Genomic DNA, 19,736 nt, shown 5'->3' on the forward strand with positions numbered 1-19,736 from the left:
CGGACGATTGGTCTGCTGATGGGGAGTTCCGAATTGTGGAACCGGGTTTTTCCCAGGCACGTAAGATACTAGGTTTAGGTGCCGGAAGGTTTTTGCAATTTCTTTGCGACATTGTGAAAAATAAAAATATAGTCGAGAGTCCAGGCAGTGAAAGCAAGTGAAATGAACCAATAAAAAGTCACAAAACGGTTGCCGAGGGTCTGGAATTGGGCCCCCAGTCACTGAGTGGTCGCTACAGTTAAGGATCCATAAACATCACACACTTCACTGAGCGCCTAAGGAAGCATAAATATAGTGTGGATAGAACTTGTAATGAACTGGTAAGGATAAAGGCAGTGGGAGTTAGTAATATGTAGCAATATCTGCTGCCACAATGTCAGGTGTAGTAGGAGCACAGTAACACAGGTATGTAGCAATATTAATCTGGGAGCAGGATAGTTCCACAGTGATGTTGTAAAATATATAGACTGAGCTGGAGGGGTAGAAGAGAGTATCCTAAAAAAAAGAAAATAAAAAAAAAAAGTAAGAAGTCACCTTATAAAATGAAGGTCCAAAATGGCGGCCGTAAGGAGAGCTGACACTCCGCACCCACAGCAGAGCGTCAGAAGGAGGATAGGTATCAGGGCTCAGCAGCAGCTCCCTGAGAAGGCTTCATCTGCGGGAGGCAGGCGGATCCAGCCCCCCAGCACAGGAGGAGAGCAGTGCCGTCCGCGGCCGCAATGTGCACCGGGAAGCTGAGTGGGGAGGCGGACAGCGCACACCTGGGATCGCCAGCCGACGTGCACTGAGCAGCAGCGGGAGAGCGGTCAGAGCAGGAGGCTGCGTCGTGGAGAGAGGCGGCCGGGGGGAGCCGTGAGTGCCCGCATCTTCACCTCTGGGAATCCAAGGGACAGGGTAAGTCAGGTCCCGGCGTATGGAGCGGGGGTGGGCAGCAACCTGCAGTGACCTAGCATCACTCCCGGCTCAGTTAGCGCCACCGCCCGCGGTCACAATAGTCCCAGTGCTGAGGGACAATACCTGTGGCACTATCTGCCGTGACTAGCCAGGGGGAAGGAGATAAATTGGGTTCTTCAGGCTGGAGCTCCTGTGCCACACCTGTTATATGTATTTTATATAATATTTAAGATTGACCGGTCAATAACTGTATATTTTAAAATAAAAATATAAAATTGTTTTCGTTTCAAAGTTGGAGTCATAGGGTCGACTTTGCATAAGACATCTGTTAGAAGTATCCATAGTACATCAGGCTTCCTTGAATAGAAGAATGATGGTCAAGGTCACTTTTAGTTCATAATAATCTTCATTCTTGGGTCATTCCATGTTGGTTCACCCAGACATGACACCCACCGACTCAGATTTTCATGATACTTTGTGCACTTGATACTACCACGTACTGTAGCTACTAACCCATGTCATATTTTTCTTCTCTAGGCCTCACAGTTTTTGAGATATAGGAGGTCCAAAGTTTTAAAAAAATTGCTGGGAAATGCCACTCATGATTCTACATTTTTTTTAATGAGGTGTATCTGGAATAAAATTCACATCTCAGTGCCTAATCCATGTGTCACGTTGAAATTTTGACCCTTTCTGGAGTTTCCAGAATAAAATGTTTCATCAATCTTGCTTGACTCGGAGAGTTCATTATACATTCCTTTACTTCATACTTAATAATTTCTTGAGGTGCAAAAAAAAAGTGGGTTCAATTAGCATTTCTCTAACGTCCTTGAGTATGCTGGGACTCCGTAAGGACCATGGGGAATAGACGGGCACCGCAGGAGATAGGGCACTTTAAGAAAGCTTTGGATTCTAGGTGTGCACTAGCTCCTCCCTCTATGCCCCTCCTCCAGACCTCAGTTTTACACTGTGCCCAGAGCAAGATGGGTGCACTGCAGAGAGCTCTCCAGAGTTCTCTGCCTGAAAGCATTTTTGTTTGGATTTTTCTTTCTACTTTTTACTACTTTTTCACAGGGAGCACTGCTGGCAACAGGCTCCCTGCATCGAGGGACTGAGGAGAGAGGAGCAGACCTTCTTGTCATAGATAGGCTCTGCTTCCTCGGCTACTGGACACCATTAGCTCCAGAGGGGGTGTACGCAGGTTCTTACTGGGCGTCCACCCCCGGATCCGCGCCGCCGTTCTCACAGAGCCAGAAGTACAGAAGACAGAAGTTGTCAGGCGGCAGAAGCCTTCAGCTTCAGTGAGGTAACGCACAGCACTGCAGCTGTGCGTCATTGCTCCCATACACCTCACACACTCCGGTCACTGTAAGGGTGCAGGGCGCAGGGGGGGGCGCCCTGGGCAGCAATATAAACCTCTGCATGGCAAAAAGACTATATACATGTACAGGTGGGCTCTGTACATGTATATAAAAGAGGCCCCGCCATAATTTACTAAGTTTGAGCGGGACAGAAGCTTGCCGCCGAGGGGGCGGGGCTTCTCCCTCAGCACTCACCAGCGCCATTTTCTCTCCACAGCACTGCTGAGAGGAAGCTCCCCGGACTCTCCCCTGCTTACACACGGCGAAAGGGTGCTTAAAAGAGAGGGGGGGGGGGGCACATAATTGGCGGTTTACATATTACACAGCGCTGCTGGGGAATAACATTTTGTGTTGGTCTCCAGGGTTATTGCGCTGGGGTGTGTGCTGGCATATTCTCTCTCTGTCTTTTCAAAGGGCCTTGACAGGGATACTGTCTCCAGAAAAGGGGTTCCCTGTGTGTGTGTGAAGTGTGTCGGTACGCGTGTGTCGACATGTTTGACGAGGAAGGCTCGCTTACTGTGGAGGGGGTGTGTTTGAATGTCAGGTCGCCGTCGGCAACGCCGACACCGGAATGGGTGGATATGCTGAATGTCTTGAATGCAAATGTCAATCTATTGCATAAAAGGTTAGACAAGGCAGAAGCTAGGGATCAGTCAGGTACCCAGTCCATGCCTGTCCCTGTGGCGCCAAGCCCGTCGTGGTCTCAGAAGCGCGCCATATCCCAGATCGATGACACAGATACCGACATAGATTCTGACTCTAGTGTCGACTATGAAGATGCAAAATTACAGCCGAAGGTGGCAAAAGGTATTCGGTACATGATTATGGCCATAAAAGAGGTTTTGCATATTACTAAGGAACCCCCCTGTCCCTGACACAAGGGTACACATGTATAAAGAGAAAAAGCCTGAAGTCACTTTTCCATCATCCTTTGAATTAAGTGAATTGTGCGAAAAGGCTTGGGACTCTCCAGATAGGAGACCATAAGTTACCAAAAGGATTCTTATGGCGTATCCCTTTCCACAAACTGATAGGATACGCTGGGAATCTTCACCAAAAGTGGACAAGGCGCTGACACACTTGTCCAAAAAGGTGGCACTGCCTTCTCAGGATACTGCTTCCCTCAAGGAACCGGCTGATCGCAGGCAGGAAATTACCTTGAAGCACATTTACACTCACTCAGGTACTATTGATAGACCGGCTATGGCCTGGGTTTGTAGTGCGGTTGTGGCATGGGCAGATTCCTTATCTACGGAGATTGACACCTTAGATAGGGATGCCATTCAAATGACCTTAGAGCATATCAGAGATGCTGCCTTGTATATGAGAGATGCTCAGAGAGACATTTGTTTATTAAGCTCCAGAATAAATGCTATGTCTATTTCTGCTAGGCGACTCCTGTGGACCCGGCAGTGGACGGGAGAGGCCGATTCTAAGCGGCACATGGAGTCCTTGCCGTACAAGGGGGAGGAGTTGTTTGGAGACGGCCTCTCGGACCTTGTCTCTACGGCTGGTAAGTCGAATTTCTTACCTTATGTCCCCCCGCAGCATACTAAGAAGGAACCTCATTATCAAATGCAGTCCTTTCGTTCCAATAAAAACAAGAAGGTGCGGGGATCGTCCTTTGTTACCAGAGGGAAAGGCAGGGGAAAGAAGCTGCACACAGCTAGTTCCCAAGAGCAGAAGTTCTCCCCTGCGTCTGCAAAGTCCACCGCATGACGCTGGGGCTTCCCGAGGGGAGGCAGATCTGGTGGGGGCTCGTCTTTGGTTTTTCAGCCACGTCTGGGTTCAATCGCAGGTGGATCCCTGGGCGGTAGAGATTGTTGCTCAGGGATACAGGCTAGAATTCGAAGACTTGCCTCCTCGCCGGTTTTTCAAATCGGCTCTGCCGATTTCCCGGTCAGTGTTGACAGCAATCCAAAAATTGTATGTTCAACAGGTGATTGTCACAGTTCCTCATCTCCAGCAGGGAGAGGGATATTATTCAACCCTGTTTGTGGTCCCGAAACCGGACGGTTCGGTCAGGCCCATTTTAAACCTAAAATCTCTGAACTTGTACTTGAAAAGGTTCAAGTTCAAAATGGAATCACTCCGGGCGGTCATCGCCAGCCTGGAGGGGGAGGATTGGATGGTGTCCCTGGACATAAAGGATGTATACCTTCATGTTCCAATATCCCCCCCCCCCCCCATCAGGCGTTCCTGAGATTTGCAGTGCAGGACTGTCACTACCAATTTCAGACGTTGCCGTTTGGGCTTTCCACGGCCCCGAGGGTTTTCACCAAGGTAATGGCGGAAATTATGGTACTCCTGCGCAGGCAGGGGGGTCACAATTATCCTATACTTGGACGATCTCCTAATAAAGGCGAGATCTCGGGAGAAGTTGCTGGACAGCGCGTCTCTGTCCATGAAGATGTTGCAGCTACACGGCTGGATTCTCAATACCGAAGTCCCAGCTAGTTCCTACAACGCGTCTGACCTTTCTTGGCCTGATTCTAGACACAGACCAGAAAAAGGTTTTTCTTCCGATCGAAAAGGTTCAGGAACTCATGACCATGTTCAGGAACCTATTGAAACCAAAGAAGGTTTCGGTGCATCAGTGCACGCGGGTCCTGGGTAAGGTGGTGGCTTCATACGAGGCCATCCCTTTCGTCAGATCCCATACGAGGACTTTTCAATGGGACCTCTTGGACAAGTGGTCCGGGTCCCATTTACAAATACATCAAAGGATCACCCTGTCTCCCAGGACCAGGGTATCTCTCCTGTGGTGGCTGAACAGTGCTCACATTCTAGAGGGTCGCAGGTTCGGCATTCAGGACTGGGTCCTGGTGACCACGGACGCAAGCCTCCGAGGCTGGGGAGCAGTGGCACTGGGAAGAAATTTCCAAGGTCTCTGGTCAAGCCTGGAGACTTGTCTCCACATCAACGTCCTGGAGTTGAGGGCCATATACAACGCCCTGCGTCAAGCGGAGAACTGACTTCGGAGAAGATCGGTTCTGATTCAGTCAGACAATGTCACGGCAGTTGCTCATATAAACCGCCAAGGCGGAACAAGGAACAGAGTGGCCATGGCAGAAGTGACCAGGATTCTACGCTGGGCGGAAGGCCATGTAAGCGCGCTGTCAGCGGTGTTCATCCCGGGGGTGGACAACTGGGAGGCGGACTTCCTCAGCAGGCACGACCTGCATCCGGGGGAATGGGGACTTCACCAAGAAGTCTTTGCACAGATCGTGGATCGGTGGGGCCTGCCTCAAATAGACATGATGGCGTCCCGTCTCAACAAAAAGCTAAAGCGGTATTGCGCCAGGTCAAGGGACCCTCAGGCGGTAGCGGTAGACGCTCTGGTGACACCTTGGGTGTTCAGATCGGTCTATGTGTTTCTACCTCTTCCTCTCATACCCAAGGTGTTGAGAATTGTAAGAATAAGCAGGGTCAGAACAATCCTCATTGTTCCAGATTGGCCACGGAGGACTTGGTATCCGGAACTGCAAGAGTTGCTCACAGAAGATCCGTGGCCTCTTCCTCTAAGGCAGGGGCCCTGTCTGTTCCAAGACTTACCGCGGCTGCGTTTGACGGCATGGCGGTTGAACGCCGGATCCTAGCGGAAAAAGGAATTCCGGAGGAAGTCATTCCTACCCTGATCAGGGCTAGAAAAGATGTGACGTTGAAACATTATCACCGTATATGGCGGAAATATGTTTCTTGGTGTGAGGCCAGAGCTGCTCCTACGGAGGAGTTCCATTTGGGCCGTTTACTTCACTTCCTTAAAACAGGAGTGACCTTGGGCCTAAAATTATTGTCCATAAAGGTCCAGATTTCGGCCTTATCCATTTTCTTTCAAAGAGAATTAGCCTCTCTTCCTGAGGTACAGACTTTTGTGAAGGGGGTGCTGCATATTCAGCCTCCCTTTGTGCCTCCGGTGGCGCCTTGAGATCTTAACGTGGTGTTACGTTTCCTCAAGTCTCCTTGGTTTGAACCACTTAAAACTGTGGAGTTGAAATACCTCACGTGGAAAGTGGTCATGTTGTTGGCGTTAGCTTCGGCGAGACGTGTTTCAGAATTGGCGGCTTTATCGCATAAAAGCCCATACTTGTTTTTTCACGTGGATAGGGCAGAGTTGAGGACTCGTCCTCACTTTCTGCCAAAAGTGGTCTCATCTTTTCATGTGAACCAACCTATTGTCGTGCCTGTGGCTACAAGGGACTTGGAGGATTCCGAGTCCCTGGATGTAGTCAGGGCTTTGAAGATTTATGTGACCAGAACGGCTCGGATCAGGAAGACTGAAGCTTTGTTTGTTCTGTATGCGGCCAACAAGGTTGGCGCCCCTGCTTCAAAGCAGACTATTGCTCGCTGGATCTGTAACACGATTCAGCAGGCGCATTCTACGGCAGGATTGCCGTTACCGAAATCGGTTAAGGCCCACTCCACTCGGAAAGTGGGCTCTTCTTGGGCGGCTGCCCGAGGGGTCTCGGCATTACAGTTGTGCCGAGCAGCTACTTTGTCGGGGACAAACACATTTGCAAAGTTCTATAAGTTTGATACCCTGGCTGAGGAGGACCTCCTGTTTGCTCAATCGGTGCTGCAGAGTCATCCGCACTCTCCCGCCCGTTTGGGAGCTTTGGTATAATCCCCATGGTCCTTACGGAGTCCCAGCATCCTCAAGGACGTTAGAGAAAATAAGATTTTACTTACCGTTAAATCTATTTCTCATAGTCCCAAGTGCGTAATTCTTTCTGCATGACTTGTATATAGTTATTGCTTACATAAGGGTTATGTTATAGTTTTCGGTGATACCGTGGCTATGTTGTTGTTCATACTGTTAACTGGGTAAGTTTATCATAAGTTATACGGTGTGATTGGTGTGTCTGGTATGAATCTCGCCCTTAGATTTACAAAAATCCTTCCTCGTACTGTCCATCTCCTCTGGGCACAGTTTCCCTAACTGAGGTCTGGAGGAGGGGCATAGAGGGAGGAGCCAGTGCACACCCAGAATCCAAAGCTTTCTTAAAGTGCCCTATCTCCTGCGGAGCCCGTCTATTCCCCATGGTCCTTACGGAGTCCCAGCATCCTCTACGGACTACGAGAAATAGATTTACCGGTAAGTAAAATTTTATTTTCTCTTACAGCCTAGGGGATACTGGGAATCCATTTAGTACCATGGGGTCCACTTGGAGCTATGGGCACTATAGAAGCTTTATAAAGTGTGCTGGCTCCTCCCTCTATGCCCCTCCTACCAGACTCGGGAAAATGTGCCAGATGGAGCCGGTCACATCTCTGGAAGCTCCTGAAGAGTTTTCTGAATTTATTTTATACGTTTGTTGTCAGGCAGGACTGGATGGCACCAGCCTGCCTGCTTTGTGGGACTTAGGGGGGAACGGCCCAACCCCACTAAGGGTTAATGGTCCCATTCCCCACTGACAGGACGCTAGCTCCTGAGGGAACTATTCGCAAGCCCCACCACGGCGAGCATACATTACCGTAGCACGCCGCCATCCCTAATAGAGCAAGAATGAAAAAAGAGTGGTAAGTACTAAGCTGGCGTCCCAGTTAGCAGGTCGCCGGCCATTATGGCGGCGCAGGGTACGGAGACGCACGGCTTCTAACGGGACGGACTCAGTCTCCAGACTTAGTACACAGTAGTGTACACAGTACTCAGACTGGCATTACAGCTTAAAAGGGGGCTAACTCCATTTTGTGCACTCAGACACATAAAGCCAGTATAAAGAAGAGAGGGAAAACTGCACGCCATTGAAGAGGCGGGGCTTGATTATGAGCGGATCAAGCAGCTCAAAGGTGCCATTTTACCCTACTGCAGCTACACAGACGCTGACTGCAGGGACGCGCAGCCCCTCTGGAGAGCCTCCAGATTAACCTCAGCGGTACCAGGGGGTCATAGCAGGGGGGGAGCGTTATACTTGTGTACTAAGTCCCTAATCTAGGTACTTAGTTTGTGACCCGGCTAAGCTTGGCTTTAGCGATAAGGAGCGTCGTGTGCTGGTTCTATGCTCTCTCTGTGTTTCTCGGGAAGGGCTCTTTGTGGGTCAATTGTGTTTTTAACCTTTTCCTGTGTGTGTGCGATTACTGCTGCAGTATGTCAGGCAAAGAGTGTGTATCATGCAAGGCACAGTGTTCCTCTTCTCCAGGGGGTTCACTAGGGTGTACTCAGTATAGTATCCCTTCTCAAGCTAGTGGAGCGGAGCAAGCATGGCTAGACTCCATTCGGGGGATAATTTCTACCATCTCCACTAAATGTCTCGTAATGAGAAGGAGACGCAATACTTAAGACAGTCTATGTCTGAGTTTATGCAAATCGCCTCAGTACTCAGACCAGCGTCTCAGTCCGTTTGTCCGCAAAAACATACTTTGGCCCATATCCTGCATTCTGACAATGAAGGGTCTGAAATGGAGGAAGGTGAGGTGGACATAGAGGTAGGGGAGGGTACTCTGTTGCAAGGTGTTGAGGCTCTCATAGATGCTGTCAGGGAAGTCCTAAATATTCCTGATAAAGTGACTGACAGAGGGGTGTGAGGAATCTTTCTTTCATGTGAAGAATAAATACTCAGTCATTTTTCCAGTGTCAAAGTAACTAAATACCCTTTTGAGGAACCGTGTGTTAAACCAGATAAGAAATTTCTAATTCCTAGGTGGTTATTATCTTTTCCTTTTCCTTTTCCGCCTGGGGATAGGAAAAAATGGGAAAATCCACAGATAGTGGATTCGTCAGTCTACAGCAGGCATTCCCAACCACGGTCCTCAAGGCACACAAACAGTGCAGGTTTTTGTGATATCCAGGCTTCAGCACAGGTGATTTAATTAGTAGCTCATTTATTTTGATTTAACCATCTGTGCTGCAGCCTGGATACCACTAAAACCTGCACTGTTGGTGTGCCTTGAGGACCGTGGTTGTGAATGCCTGGTCTACAGGCTCTCACATAAAATAGTATTACCTATTCCTGGTGCAGTCTCCCTAAAGGGTGCAGCTGATCGTAAGATTGAGACTACACTCCAGTCTTTGTATACAGCTGCAGGGGTGGCCCAGCGACCCACTATAGCATGTGGGTGTATTACGCAAGCCATTGCTAATTGGTCTGGTAATTTAATTGAGGGATTAGAATACTTACCTCAAGAGGAATTTGTTTTACTCCTGCAACACATCCAAGATTCTGCAAACTTTATGTTGGAAGCCATTAAGGAGATATATAGGCTTAATGCATGCATCACAGATATGGCAGTGTCGACATGCAGGGGATTATGGCTACGTCAGTGGACTGCTGACGCAACCTCCAAAAAAGGTGTGGAAGGCCTGCCTTACAGAGATGAGGCCTTATTTGGCGACAAACTCGACAAGTGGATTTCATGAGCTACTGCGAGTAAATCCACATACCTACCTTCTGCAACTACGCCATCTAGAAAGGCCTACTCAGGACCCAATATACAGTCCTTTCAGACTGCAAAGATTTGGGGCAAGACCAGAAGTTCTTCTACTGTCGCCAGAGGGGCTAGAGGTACACCACGCAAACCAGCGGCTGCTGGTTCACAAGAACAGAGCTCTGGCTCTGCCTCCTCAAAGCCTTCCGCATGATGGTGGACTTCGATGCCCGGGAGACAGGCAGGTGGGAGCCTGGCTAAAATTCTTCAGTCTCACCTGGACAAGATCTTGCCAGGATCCCTGAGTTATAGAACTTATATCCCAGGGCTACAGGCTGGAGTTCCAGGATCTCCCACCTCACAGATTCTTCAAATCAGGCTTACTAGTTTCACAAGAGGCAAGAATAACCTTACAAGACGCCATTCAGAAACTTACAGACCCAGGTCATTGTTCCAGTTCCACCTCATCTACATAACAAGTGTTACTATTCCAGCTTGTTTATAGTACTGAAACCATACGGTTCAGTGAGACCGATTCTGAAACTGAAGTCACTGAACCCCTACTTAAGAGTGTTCAAGATGGAGTCTCCGAGAGCGGTGATCTCAGGTCCGGAAGAGGGGGAATTCCTAGTTTCTCTGGTTATCAAGGATGCATACCTTCACATTCCGACCTGACCGCCTCATCAGGCTTATCTACAGTTTGCACTGCAGAACTGTCACTACCAGTTCCAGGCCCTGCCATTTGATCTCTCCATGGCACCGAGGGTGTTCACCAAAGTGATGGCAGAGATGATGATACTATTCCACAAACAAGGAGTAAACGTAATTCCTTACCTGGACGATCTTCTGATAAAATCTGCATTCAGGGAGCAGTTGTTGGAGAACATTGGTCTCACGACCAGGTTACTCCTGGATCATGGGTGGATTCTGAACCTAACAAAATCTCACCTAGAACCAAAGCAGAAGCTTCATTTTCTGGGAATGATACTGGACACACAGTCTCAGAGAGTGTTTCTTCCCTTGGAAAAGGCATTGGTGATCCAGTCAATGGTTCAGGCTGTCTTGAAGCCGACCCGAATCTCAGTACATCTCTGTATCCGCCTTCTGGGGAAAATGGTTGCTTCTTACGAAGCAATTCAGTATGGAAGATTTCATGCGAGGACCTTCCAGCTGTATCTGTTGGACAAATGGTCTGGATCGCAAGTCAGGAAAGCGTTCTTCCAATAATTATCCTGGAACTCAGGGATATCTACAACTCCCTTCTGCAGGCCTCATCTCTTCGTTTATCAAGATTTACCACGGCTACGTTTGACAGCATGGAAGTTGAACGGCTGATTCTAGCCAGGAGAGGGATTCCTGACAAGGTCATCCCGACTATGATCCAAGCTAGGAACGGGGTAGCGTCAAAACATTACCATCGTATTTGGAAGAAATACTGTATGTCTCTTGGTTTGAGAGCAGACAATATTCTACGGCGGAATTTCATCTGGGACGTTTCCTGCTTTTTCTGCAATGGGGAGTTTATGTGGGCCTACGTCTAGGCTCTATAAAAGTTACGATTTCGGCCTTGTCTATTTTCTTTCAGAAACAATTGGCTTCTCTCCCTAAGGTCCAGATGTTGTTGAAGGGTGTTCTTTATATCCAACCTCCCTTTGTGCCTCCCACGGCACCTTAGGATCTCAATTTTGGTTCTGCAATTCCTCCAATCGGACTGGTTTGAACCGTTACAGGAGATAGACGTAAAGTATCTTACAAGGGAAGACTGTCAAGCTGTTAGCCTTGGCTTCGGCAAGGTGCATGTTGGAACTGGCAGCTTTGTCTCACAAGAGCCCCTACTTGATTTTCCATGAAGACAGAGCTGAATTCAGGACTTGTCAGCAATTCCTTCCTAAGGTGATGTCGGCGTTTCACATCAACCAGTCAATAGTGGTTCCGTTTGTTACTGAGACCTCTGCTACATCAAAGTCTTTGGATGTTGTAAGGGCCTTAAAGGTATATGTATATGCTCGTCCCAGGAAATTGGACTCGCTGTTCGTTCTTTATGATGCCAATAAAATTGGGTGTCCTGCTTCAGAGCAGTCAATTGCACGCTGGATCAGGCTCACTATCCAGCATGCTTATTCCACGGCAGGTTTGCTGATTCCGAAATCTGTACAGGCCAACTCTACTAGGTCGGTGGGTTCCTCTTGAGCGGCTGCCCGGGGTGTCTCGGCATTACAGCTCTTCCGAGCAGCTACTTGGTCGGTTTAAAACACGTTTGCCAAGTTTTACAAGTTCGATACCTTGTCCTCTAAGGACCTTCAGTTTGGTCAATGAGTTTTGCAGGAACCTCAGCACTCTCCCACCCGGTTTGGGAGCTTTGATACTTCCCCATGGGTACTAAATGGATTCCCAGTAATCCCGTAGGACGTAAGAGAAAATAGGATTTGAATTACCTGCCGGTAAATCCTTTTCTCGTAATACGTAGTGTACAATGGGCGCCCGCCCGGTGCTTCGTTCTTCCTGCATGGTTACTTCTTTAAGAACTGTTTTTTTTTTCCAGCTGTTGCTGTCCCTGTTTTCAAGTTTGGTTAGCATGGCTTTCCTCTTGTTCTGGTTGTGCTGGTTCGAAATCTCACCACTTTCCTTATCTATTTCCTTCTCTCAAAGTATGTCCGTCTCCTCGTGCACAGTTTTCTAGACTGAGTCCGGTAGGAGGGGCATAGAGGGAGCACACGTTATCAATTTTCTATAATGCCCATGGCTCTAAGTGGACCCGTCTATACTTCATGGTACTAAATGGATTCCCTGTATCCCCTACGGACTACGAGAAAAGTATTTACCGGTAGGTAATTAAAATCCTATTTTATCAACCTAAGGCAGATGAGTTATGTCCCTTTTTTGTTTAAATTGAACCTTAAAGTATACTTTAAAAGGCTATGACAGGAAGATAATGATATTTTGATTGCCTGTGTGAGTATTTTCGTGTTTAATTAAAATTCTCTCTTTAAAAAGGATCAGTTTCCATTTTGGTATAATTTTGCCCACATGGGGAGTTATTTTAATTTGCATATTTCTATGTATATGTGCAGATTTCTAATTACACATATGGGATTATTGAATTTTCTGAGTTAACCCGTTTATGCACGGAAAACTGCGATTTTACGGCAGCTAAATTTGTCGTCACTCATGTAAATGCATTATCTTGTACTGATGTTTTTCATGGTTAATATCATGCAGGATTTTCAAAGTTGGTTGAAGCTGAGTGATTTTAACCGCCTGTTACACGAGTCTCAGAAGGAAGTTCTACGGTTGCAGAGGCAAATTGCCATGAAATACTTAAAGGAACCCCTTAATTTGACGAGATCTGAGTCTCCTAGTTCTCCAACGCCTCCTGAAGTCATGTGTGTAGACAGATTGGGTCATTCAGATCATCGCACAGAGGATTCAGACAATTCAGTGATGGCAGCTTCAGTAGATTCCTGTCAGGTAAAAAAATACTTCTCTGCATGTAACACTGACAATAGGAAAATTGTGCAGTATTTATTTTACTTCTGTGTTTGAGTACTTAGAGTCTCAGTGATGATGATAATGGTAGATATGACTATTTTGTTCTGTGTTAAAAACCCAGAATTGCCACCCAACTTCTCGATCTATAACAGGCCTATGAATGATAGACTCGTGCAAATACTTAGTTTATTTGCGGTTTTGGAACATAGTACCTTTGATCCGACTTCTTTGTTTACTTAGAAATATATATATATATATATATATATGTATGTACACACACACACACGTGTGTGTGTGTATATATATATATATATATATATATATATATATATGTATTTATTTATATTTACTGTGTATGTGTGTGTATATATATATATATATATATATGTATATATATATGTGTATATATACAAAAAATGGGATACCCTATGGTGCTAAGTATGAGATATATAAGCAGCACCTCAAGAAGAGCCTCCTTTTTAGGGGATCCGGATTGAAAGTCGACAGTAACTAGGTCGACAATGTCTAGGTCGAACACTATTGGTCGACAGTAACTAGGTCGACAGGGTCTTTAGGTCGACATGTTCTAGGTCGACAGGTCAAAAGGTCGACATGAGTTTTTCACTATTTTTTTCTTTTTTTGAACCTTTTCATACTTAACGATCCACGTGGACTACGATTGGAACGGTAATCTGTGCCGAGCGAAGCGGTAGCGGAGCGAAGGCACCATGCCCGAAGCATGGCGAGCGAAGCGGTGCACTAATTGGGGTTCCCGGTCACTCTACGAAGAAAACGACACCAAAATAACATTAAAAACTCATGTCGACCTTTGACCTGTCGACCTAGAACATGTCGACCTAAAGACCCTGTCGACCTAGTTACTGTCGACCAATAGTGGTCGACCTAGACATTGTCGACCTAGTTACTGTCGACTTTCAATACCACACCCCCTTTTTAGATGAGGTTCAGAAATAACAATGCATATATAGATCTGAGGGCGCTAATCTGTGGTACTGTTCATGGATCATAACCAGCTTCATGTGTTAGCAGCAATACAGCTAATTAACAATAGAGTCGATGTGATCCTCTCAAAATTCAAGGTGATATTGCTGCTAACACATGAAGTTGGTTACGATCCATCTATAGATTCAGGGTTAAACATTTTTTTTTACCTAAGACCGGTCATGCTATCCCTCAAAATACCTTCCAATATTTTACCCGCTATAGAGGTTAAACTAACGGGTTTATAGTTACCAGGATTATTTTTAGTTCCCTTTTTAAATAAAGGCACTACCTCAGCTGTGCGCCAATCCTTTGCTACCATGCCTGATGTAATTGAACTATGGAATATCAAGTATAGTGGTTTTACTAGTTGCGACCTAAGCTACATAAAAACCCTCGGATGAAAACCATCTGGTCCCGGTGATTTATTAATCTTTATGTTGCTTAGTCTCTCCAGGACTACTTCCTCACTTAAACAAGCATCAAGCCAAGAGTCATTACCTTCACTATCGTTATGCACTACTCACCGTTTGATCCTCCCTGGTGAATATTGAGGGAAAAAATTGTTCAGTATTTCAGCTTTTATTTCTCATACGTCCTAGAGTATGCTGGGGACTCCAAAAGGGACCATGGGGTATAGACGGGATCCGCAGGAGACATGGGCACACTAAAAAGACTTTGACTAGGTGTGAACTGGCTGCTCCCTCTATGCCCCTCCTCCAGACCTCAGTTACACTCTGTGCCCAGGAGTGACTGGACACACACTAGGGGAGCTCTACTGAGTTTCTCTAAAGACTTTATTGTTAGGTTTTTTATTTTCAGGGAGACCTGCTGGCTACAGGCTCCCTGCATCGTGGGAGGGGAGAGAAGTCAGATCTACTTCTTCTTAGTTCAAGGGCTCTGCTTCTTAGGCTACTGGATATTAGCTCCAGAGGGTTCGATCACTTGGTTCGCCTAGCTGCTTGTTCCCGGAGCCGAGCTATCACCCCCCTCACAGAAGCCAGAAGAAAGAAGCCGGGTGAGTATGTTAAGAACAGAAGACTTCAGTGATGGCAGAAGACTTCAGTAACGGAGGTACAGCGCGGCGGTCGCACTGCGCTCCATGCTCCCACACATCAACGGCACTCACAGGGTGCAGGGCGCTGGGTGGGGGGGGGGGGGAAGCGCCCTGGGCAGCAGGTTACTGATCTCTTACAACGGCTGGCATACAAAGCATTTTCGGTGCCTGGGCACCATGTCTCATACTCCCGCCAGCATAATACAGCACGCTGCGCGCCATTGCTCCCGCGCCGCCTGCTTACAAGGGGGGGGGGGGGGCTGGGCAGCAATATATACCTTTTTTAAGGGTGGCTAAGTAATATACAGTGGGCAGACACTGTATAGGAACCCCCGCTGGCATAAAGAACAATATTTTCTAACGGGCTGAAGCGCGCCGAGAAGGGCGGGGCTTAGGCCTTACAGCGCCATTTTCCTTCATGTCCCCGCCATACCAGTAAAAAAACACTTGGGGGGGCACAGTGTTTAGTGTATATAGCCAATATAGCACTAAGTTAGTTAAATGGGCTTATATTACAATGTGTTGTGCATATACCCTGTGTATCCCTGGTCAGAATACCCACTATAGCTTTTTAGTCGACTTATGTCGACAGGCATGGGTGCTCTCTCACAAACAGGGGGATCGCTGTCGGCATGTATATCTGTGTGTTTCCTGTCCGATTACTCACTATGGTTTTTAGTCGTCATATGTCGACATGTGTGAGGGCTCTGTCACAAGCAGCTGTGGGGATCACTGTCGGCATTGCCGACGCCTGTTGGTACTTGATTCGGAAGATGCAGTATCAGCAGGTCGGTACTTGTATGCTTGTAAAAGTAGACATGGTATGGGAGACAGTCGTATGTGGGTGCCCTGTCTGCATCAGCTGTAATTACTGGGTGAAAATGAACACGCTGTAACTGCCTTATACCTGTATATATATTTATAGGTATTTGTGGGGAGAGTGTTATTAAAATGATATATGTATGCTTCCCTCAGACCCCTCGGAGTTCCAAGAATGTTATTTTGCCTGCTTACTACTCCCTGCTGTCGACGAATACTAGGTTTTCTGTCGACCATAACATTCCTGGTAGATCCACAACTGGGGCATGTCAGTACATGGTCATACACATTCAAAACACATTACTGTCACTAGGGACCCGTCTGTTCCGGACAATCCACTTATATGTATGTTATATGTACATAGTTAGTATATGTGTGATAAATTGTGTATTACATTATGTATATTCATGAATGCTGAAGTAATAGTATTCCTTCTCATGTGCTGGTCGCTCTGTTGATTAAGCTCTAGGTCGGCCGTGTCGAGTTGGTCTTCGATCCTCTCAAGGATTCTTTTCCTGCCGCGGAGAGAATACTGTGGAAGTCAACTCCTGGTCGACACGGAGCCCGGTCACAAAGGATCATACACAGGAAGCTAAGTGATATTTTATTTCTATACTTTGGACTTATTTGCATTGCATGCACATGGGGGAATGTTATATTCAGATAGGCATCCGATAGAATTACCCTAAAGAGAGTGGGTAAGGTTTCTTATGTTGCTTCTACTCTATAACATTGCAGCAGGCTGCCGCGTGATGGCAGGAGGTGTGGCCGGGGAAATGCTGAGGATGACTCCGAGAGATACTGGAGTTTTTTCCGGGGACGGTATACAGCTGTTTGGGGATGCCTCAGTTCACTTGATCTCGGCGGATACCACTGGTGAATCTAACTTCGTGAGTTAGACTCCTTCACAACGGTTGGTGACGCATTCTGTTGTGGGGTGCAGTCATTTAACCGGTTCAATACTGTTCTTTTTCCTTTTCTGTGCAGATAGTGGAACGTGAAAAGGTAAGGGTTCTGTAGCCATGTTAGGTTCGCAGAAGCGGATATCGGTTTTTGTGTCTACCACATCCACCGCATGCCACTGGGTCTATCTGGCTGGAGCCCACACCGGTGGAACCTCGTCTAATACTCTTCAGTCAGTCTGGGAAGGGACTTGGTCCTGTGAGTTAATAATAGATCTTACCTATTCCCCTCTGTAAGGGGGGGTTGTATGCGACGCCATACCAGAGTTGCGTCAGGTTCAGGACATTGTCCTGCTGTCCCTAAAAAAAAAAAAAAAAAAGATTTCTACTTCCGAAGTTGAACTACGGGATGGAATCTCTCAGCAGGGAGCTCCAGCTCGTAAAGGTAGAAAAGGGTTCAAATGCGTTTTTCTCCGCATTCAGCTTACCTGGGTTGATGTCCAGGATTGTCTTGCCATTTCACCGAAGTGGTGGTAGTATGATGGTTTTCTTTCAATAGTAAGAGCCGTTGTATTCTATAATGTGACGCTCTCCTGATTAAGGCGAGGTCAAGAAACAAGTGGTGCAAATCGTTTCTCTCTGACTGTTTTTCAACACAGGGAATGGCTGTTACCAACGACGCAGATGTCGGAGGTGGGTATCAGAGTAGATACTGAACCGTTGAGGTTCTGTGTTTCCTGTGGAAGGAGGTCTGAGGTTCCGGAGTCGGATCAGATTTGCAGTGACAATCCATCAATATGTTTCGTTAATGAAGAAGATGGGTGCGGCCTAAGAGGCCTTTTCAGTAAGCAGGTCAAATGCCAGAGTTTTCACGGGACCAGTTGGAAAGTTGGTCCGGGTCTCGCCTACACATGCGCCGGAATATAATTCTACTGGCCAGGATATCGCTCCTGTGGTGTCTGCTCAGTTCTAACCTCCTAGAGGGACGAAGGTTCAGAATCCTGGATGAGATCCTGGTGTCCATGCATGCAGATCTCCGAGACCGGGGAGCAGTCCCTTGCAAGGGAAGTATTTCTAGAGGAAAAGGGCATGCTGGGACGCTTGTCTGCAATGAGCTTTCTTGAATTAAGAACATATGCTTCGGGATCTGGCTGCGTTAATTATGTAAGAGCAACGCGGCTATGGCAGGTGCCGAAAAAGTTTTCCGCTGGGTGGAAAGTCTGGAGAACGCTATATTAGCAATCTTGGTTCTGGATAAGAAAGACCGTGAAATAGATTCCTCTGCAGACGCGATCTCCATCCGGGAGAAATACAGTCGTCATCAAGAGGTTTCACTGAAGCGACAAGTCTTGATGGACTGCCTCGGGACACCTGGGGTGTTTCAGTCCGTATATGTGTCCCCCCCGTTTTCACTCTTCTGAAGGTGATAGACGTAAGAAGAACAAAGGTTCAGGCGATCCTCATGGTTCTGGTCTAAACAAGGAAGGCTTGGTATCCAGTTCTTCAAGATTTACATTAAATATCCCTGGCCTCTTCCTCTACGGGAGGAAATGTTACAGCAAGATCAGGGCGGGTATCAAGACTTACCGCGGCTGTGTTTGACGGTGGGGCAGTTGAACGCCATATCCTAGCTAGAAAGGGTGGTCCCAGTGAAGTCGGTCCACAATTCTTCAGGCTAGAACAGAAGTAACGGCAAAGCCTTAACACCGTGTTTGGAGAAAATATGTGTCTTGGTGTGAATCCAGGGGTGGTCTTCAGTATGCCGGCTGTCTTGATCCCGGCGCACAGTATACCGGCGCCGGAATCCCGACAGCCGGCATACCGACACTTATTCTCCCTCGTGCGGGTCCACGACCCCCCTGGAGGGAGAATAAAATAGCGTGGCGCGCCACCGTGCCCGCAGCGTGGCAAGCGCAGCAAGCCCTCAAGGGGCTCATTTGCGCTCGCCACACTGTTGGTAAGCCGGCGGTCGGGCTCCCAGCGCCGGTATGCTGGTTGCCGGGAGCCCGACCGCCGGCATACCATACTACACCCGAATCCAGGAAGGCTACTACGGAGGGTGCAGGCCTAAAGTTAGGCTCCATTTAAGTGTGGTTTTGGCCTTATAAAATGTCTTTCTAGAAAGAATTGCCAACTTTTCCGGAAGTTCGGACCTTCATGGATGGAGTACTGCACATCCAACCTCTTTTTGTGCCTCCATTGGCACTGTGTGACCTTGACGTGGTGTTGCGTTTTCATGTGTCAGTGATTGGGACCTTTATGTAAGGTTGTGTTAAAATTTCTCTCTTGGAGAGTGGTTATGTTTTTGATTTAGCGTCCGCAAGGCGGATGTCGGAAGTAGTGGCTGGGTCTCACAAGAGTCCTTGTTTGATCTTCCAGGTGGCTGGATTGGATTGGAGAACTTGGATAATAGTTCTGCTAATTGTGGCCTTGATGTTTCGCAGAAACCAGCTTTTTTTATGCCTGTGGTTACGTAAGCATTGGCTGATTCAAGGTCTCTCGATGTAGTCAGGGCTTTGAATATTTATGTCGCCAATTTGGCTCAGATTGGAGAAACCGGAGCTCTGTTTGTCCGGTATGATCCCAGCGTGGTTGGGGCGCCTGCGTGTTTGCAGTCTGTCACACGATAGTTCTGTGATACGATTTGGCGTGCTAGTTCTACGGCTAGTTTGCCGTTACCGAAGTCGGTGGTGACCTTTTCTATTAGGAAGATGGGTCCTTCTTGGGCGGTTGCCCAAGGGTTCTCGGCGGTTCAACTTTGCTGAGCGGTTACTTGGTCGGGTTCAAACACTTTGGCTAAGCTCTACAAGTTTGATACCCTGGCTGATGGGGACCTCATGTTTGCTC

At 47.5% G+C, this 19,736-nt stretch overlaps 1 protein-coding gene across 15 annotated transcripts in view; it reads left to right on the forward strand.

Moving 5' to 3' along the window:
• The window catches only part of TSPOAP1 (TSPO associated protein 1), a 941,658-nt gene that overhangs the window by 453,741 nt on the left and 468,181 nt on the right, over positions 1-19,736 (forward strand). For all 15 annotated transcript variants that reach the window (XM_063956204.1, XM_063956202.1, XM_063956206.1 and 12 more), the window contains exon 6: positions 12,840-13,088. In XM_063956204.1, coding sequence (XP_063812274.1) covers positions 12,840-13,088 — 249 coding nt within the window. The remainder of the gene's footprint in view (positions 1-12,839; positions 13,089-19,736) is intronic.

The sequence above is a fragment of the Pseudophryne corroboree genome, chromosome 2, assembly GCF_028390025.1.
Source record: "Pseudophryne corroboree isolate aPseCor3 chromosome 2, aPseCor3.hap2, whole genome shotgun sequence".
Taxonomy (NCBI): domain Eukaryota; kingdom Metazoa; phylum Chordata; class Amphibia; order Anura; family Myobatrachidae; genus Pseudophryne; species Pseudophryne corroboree.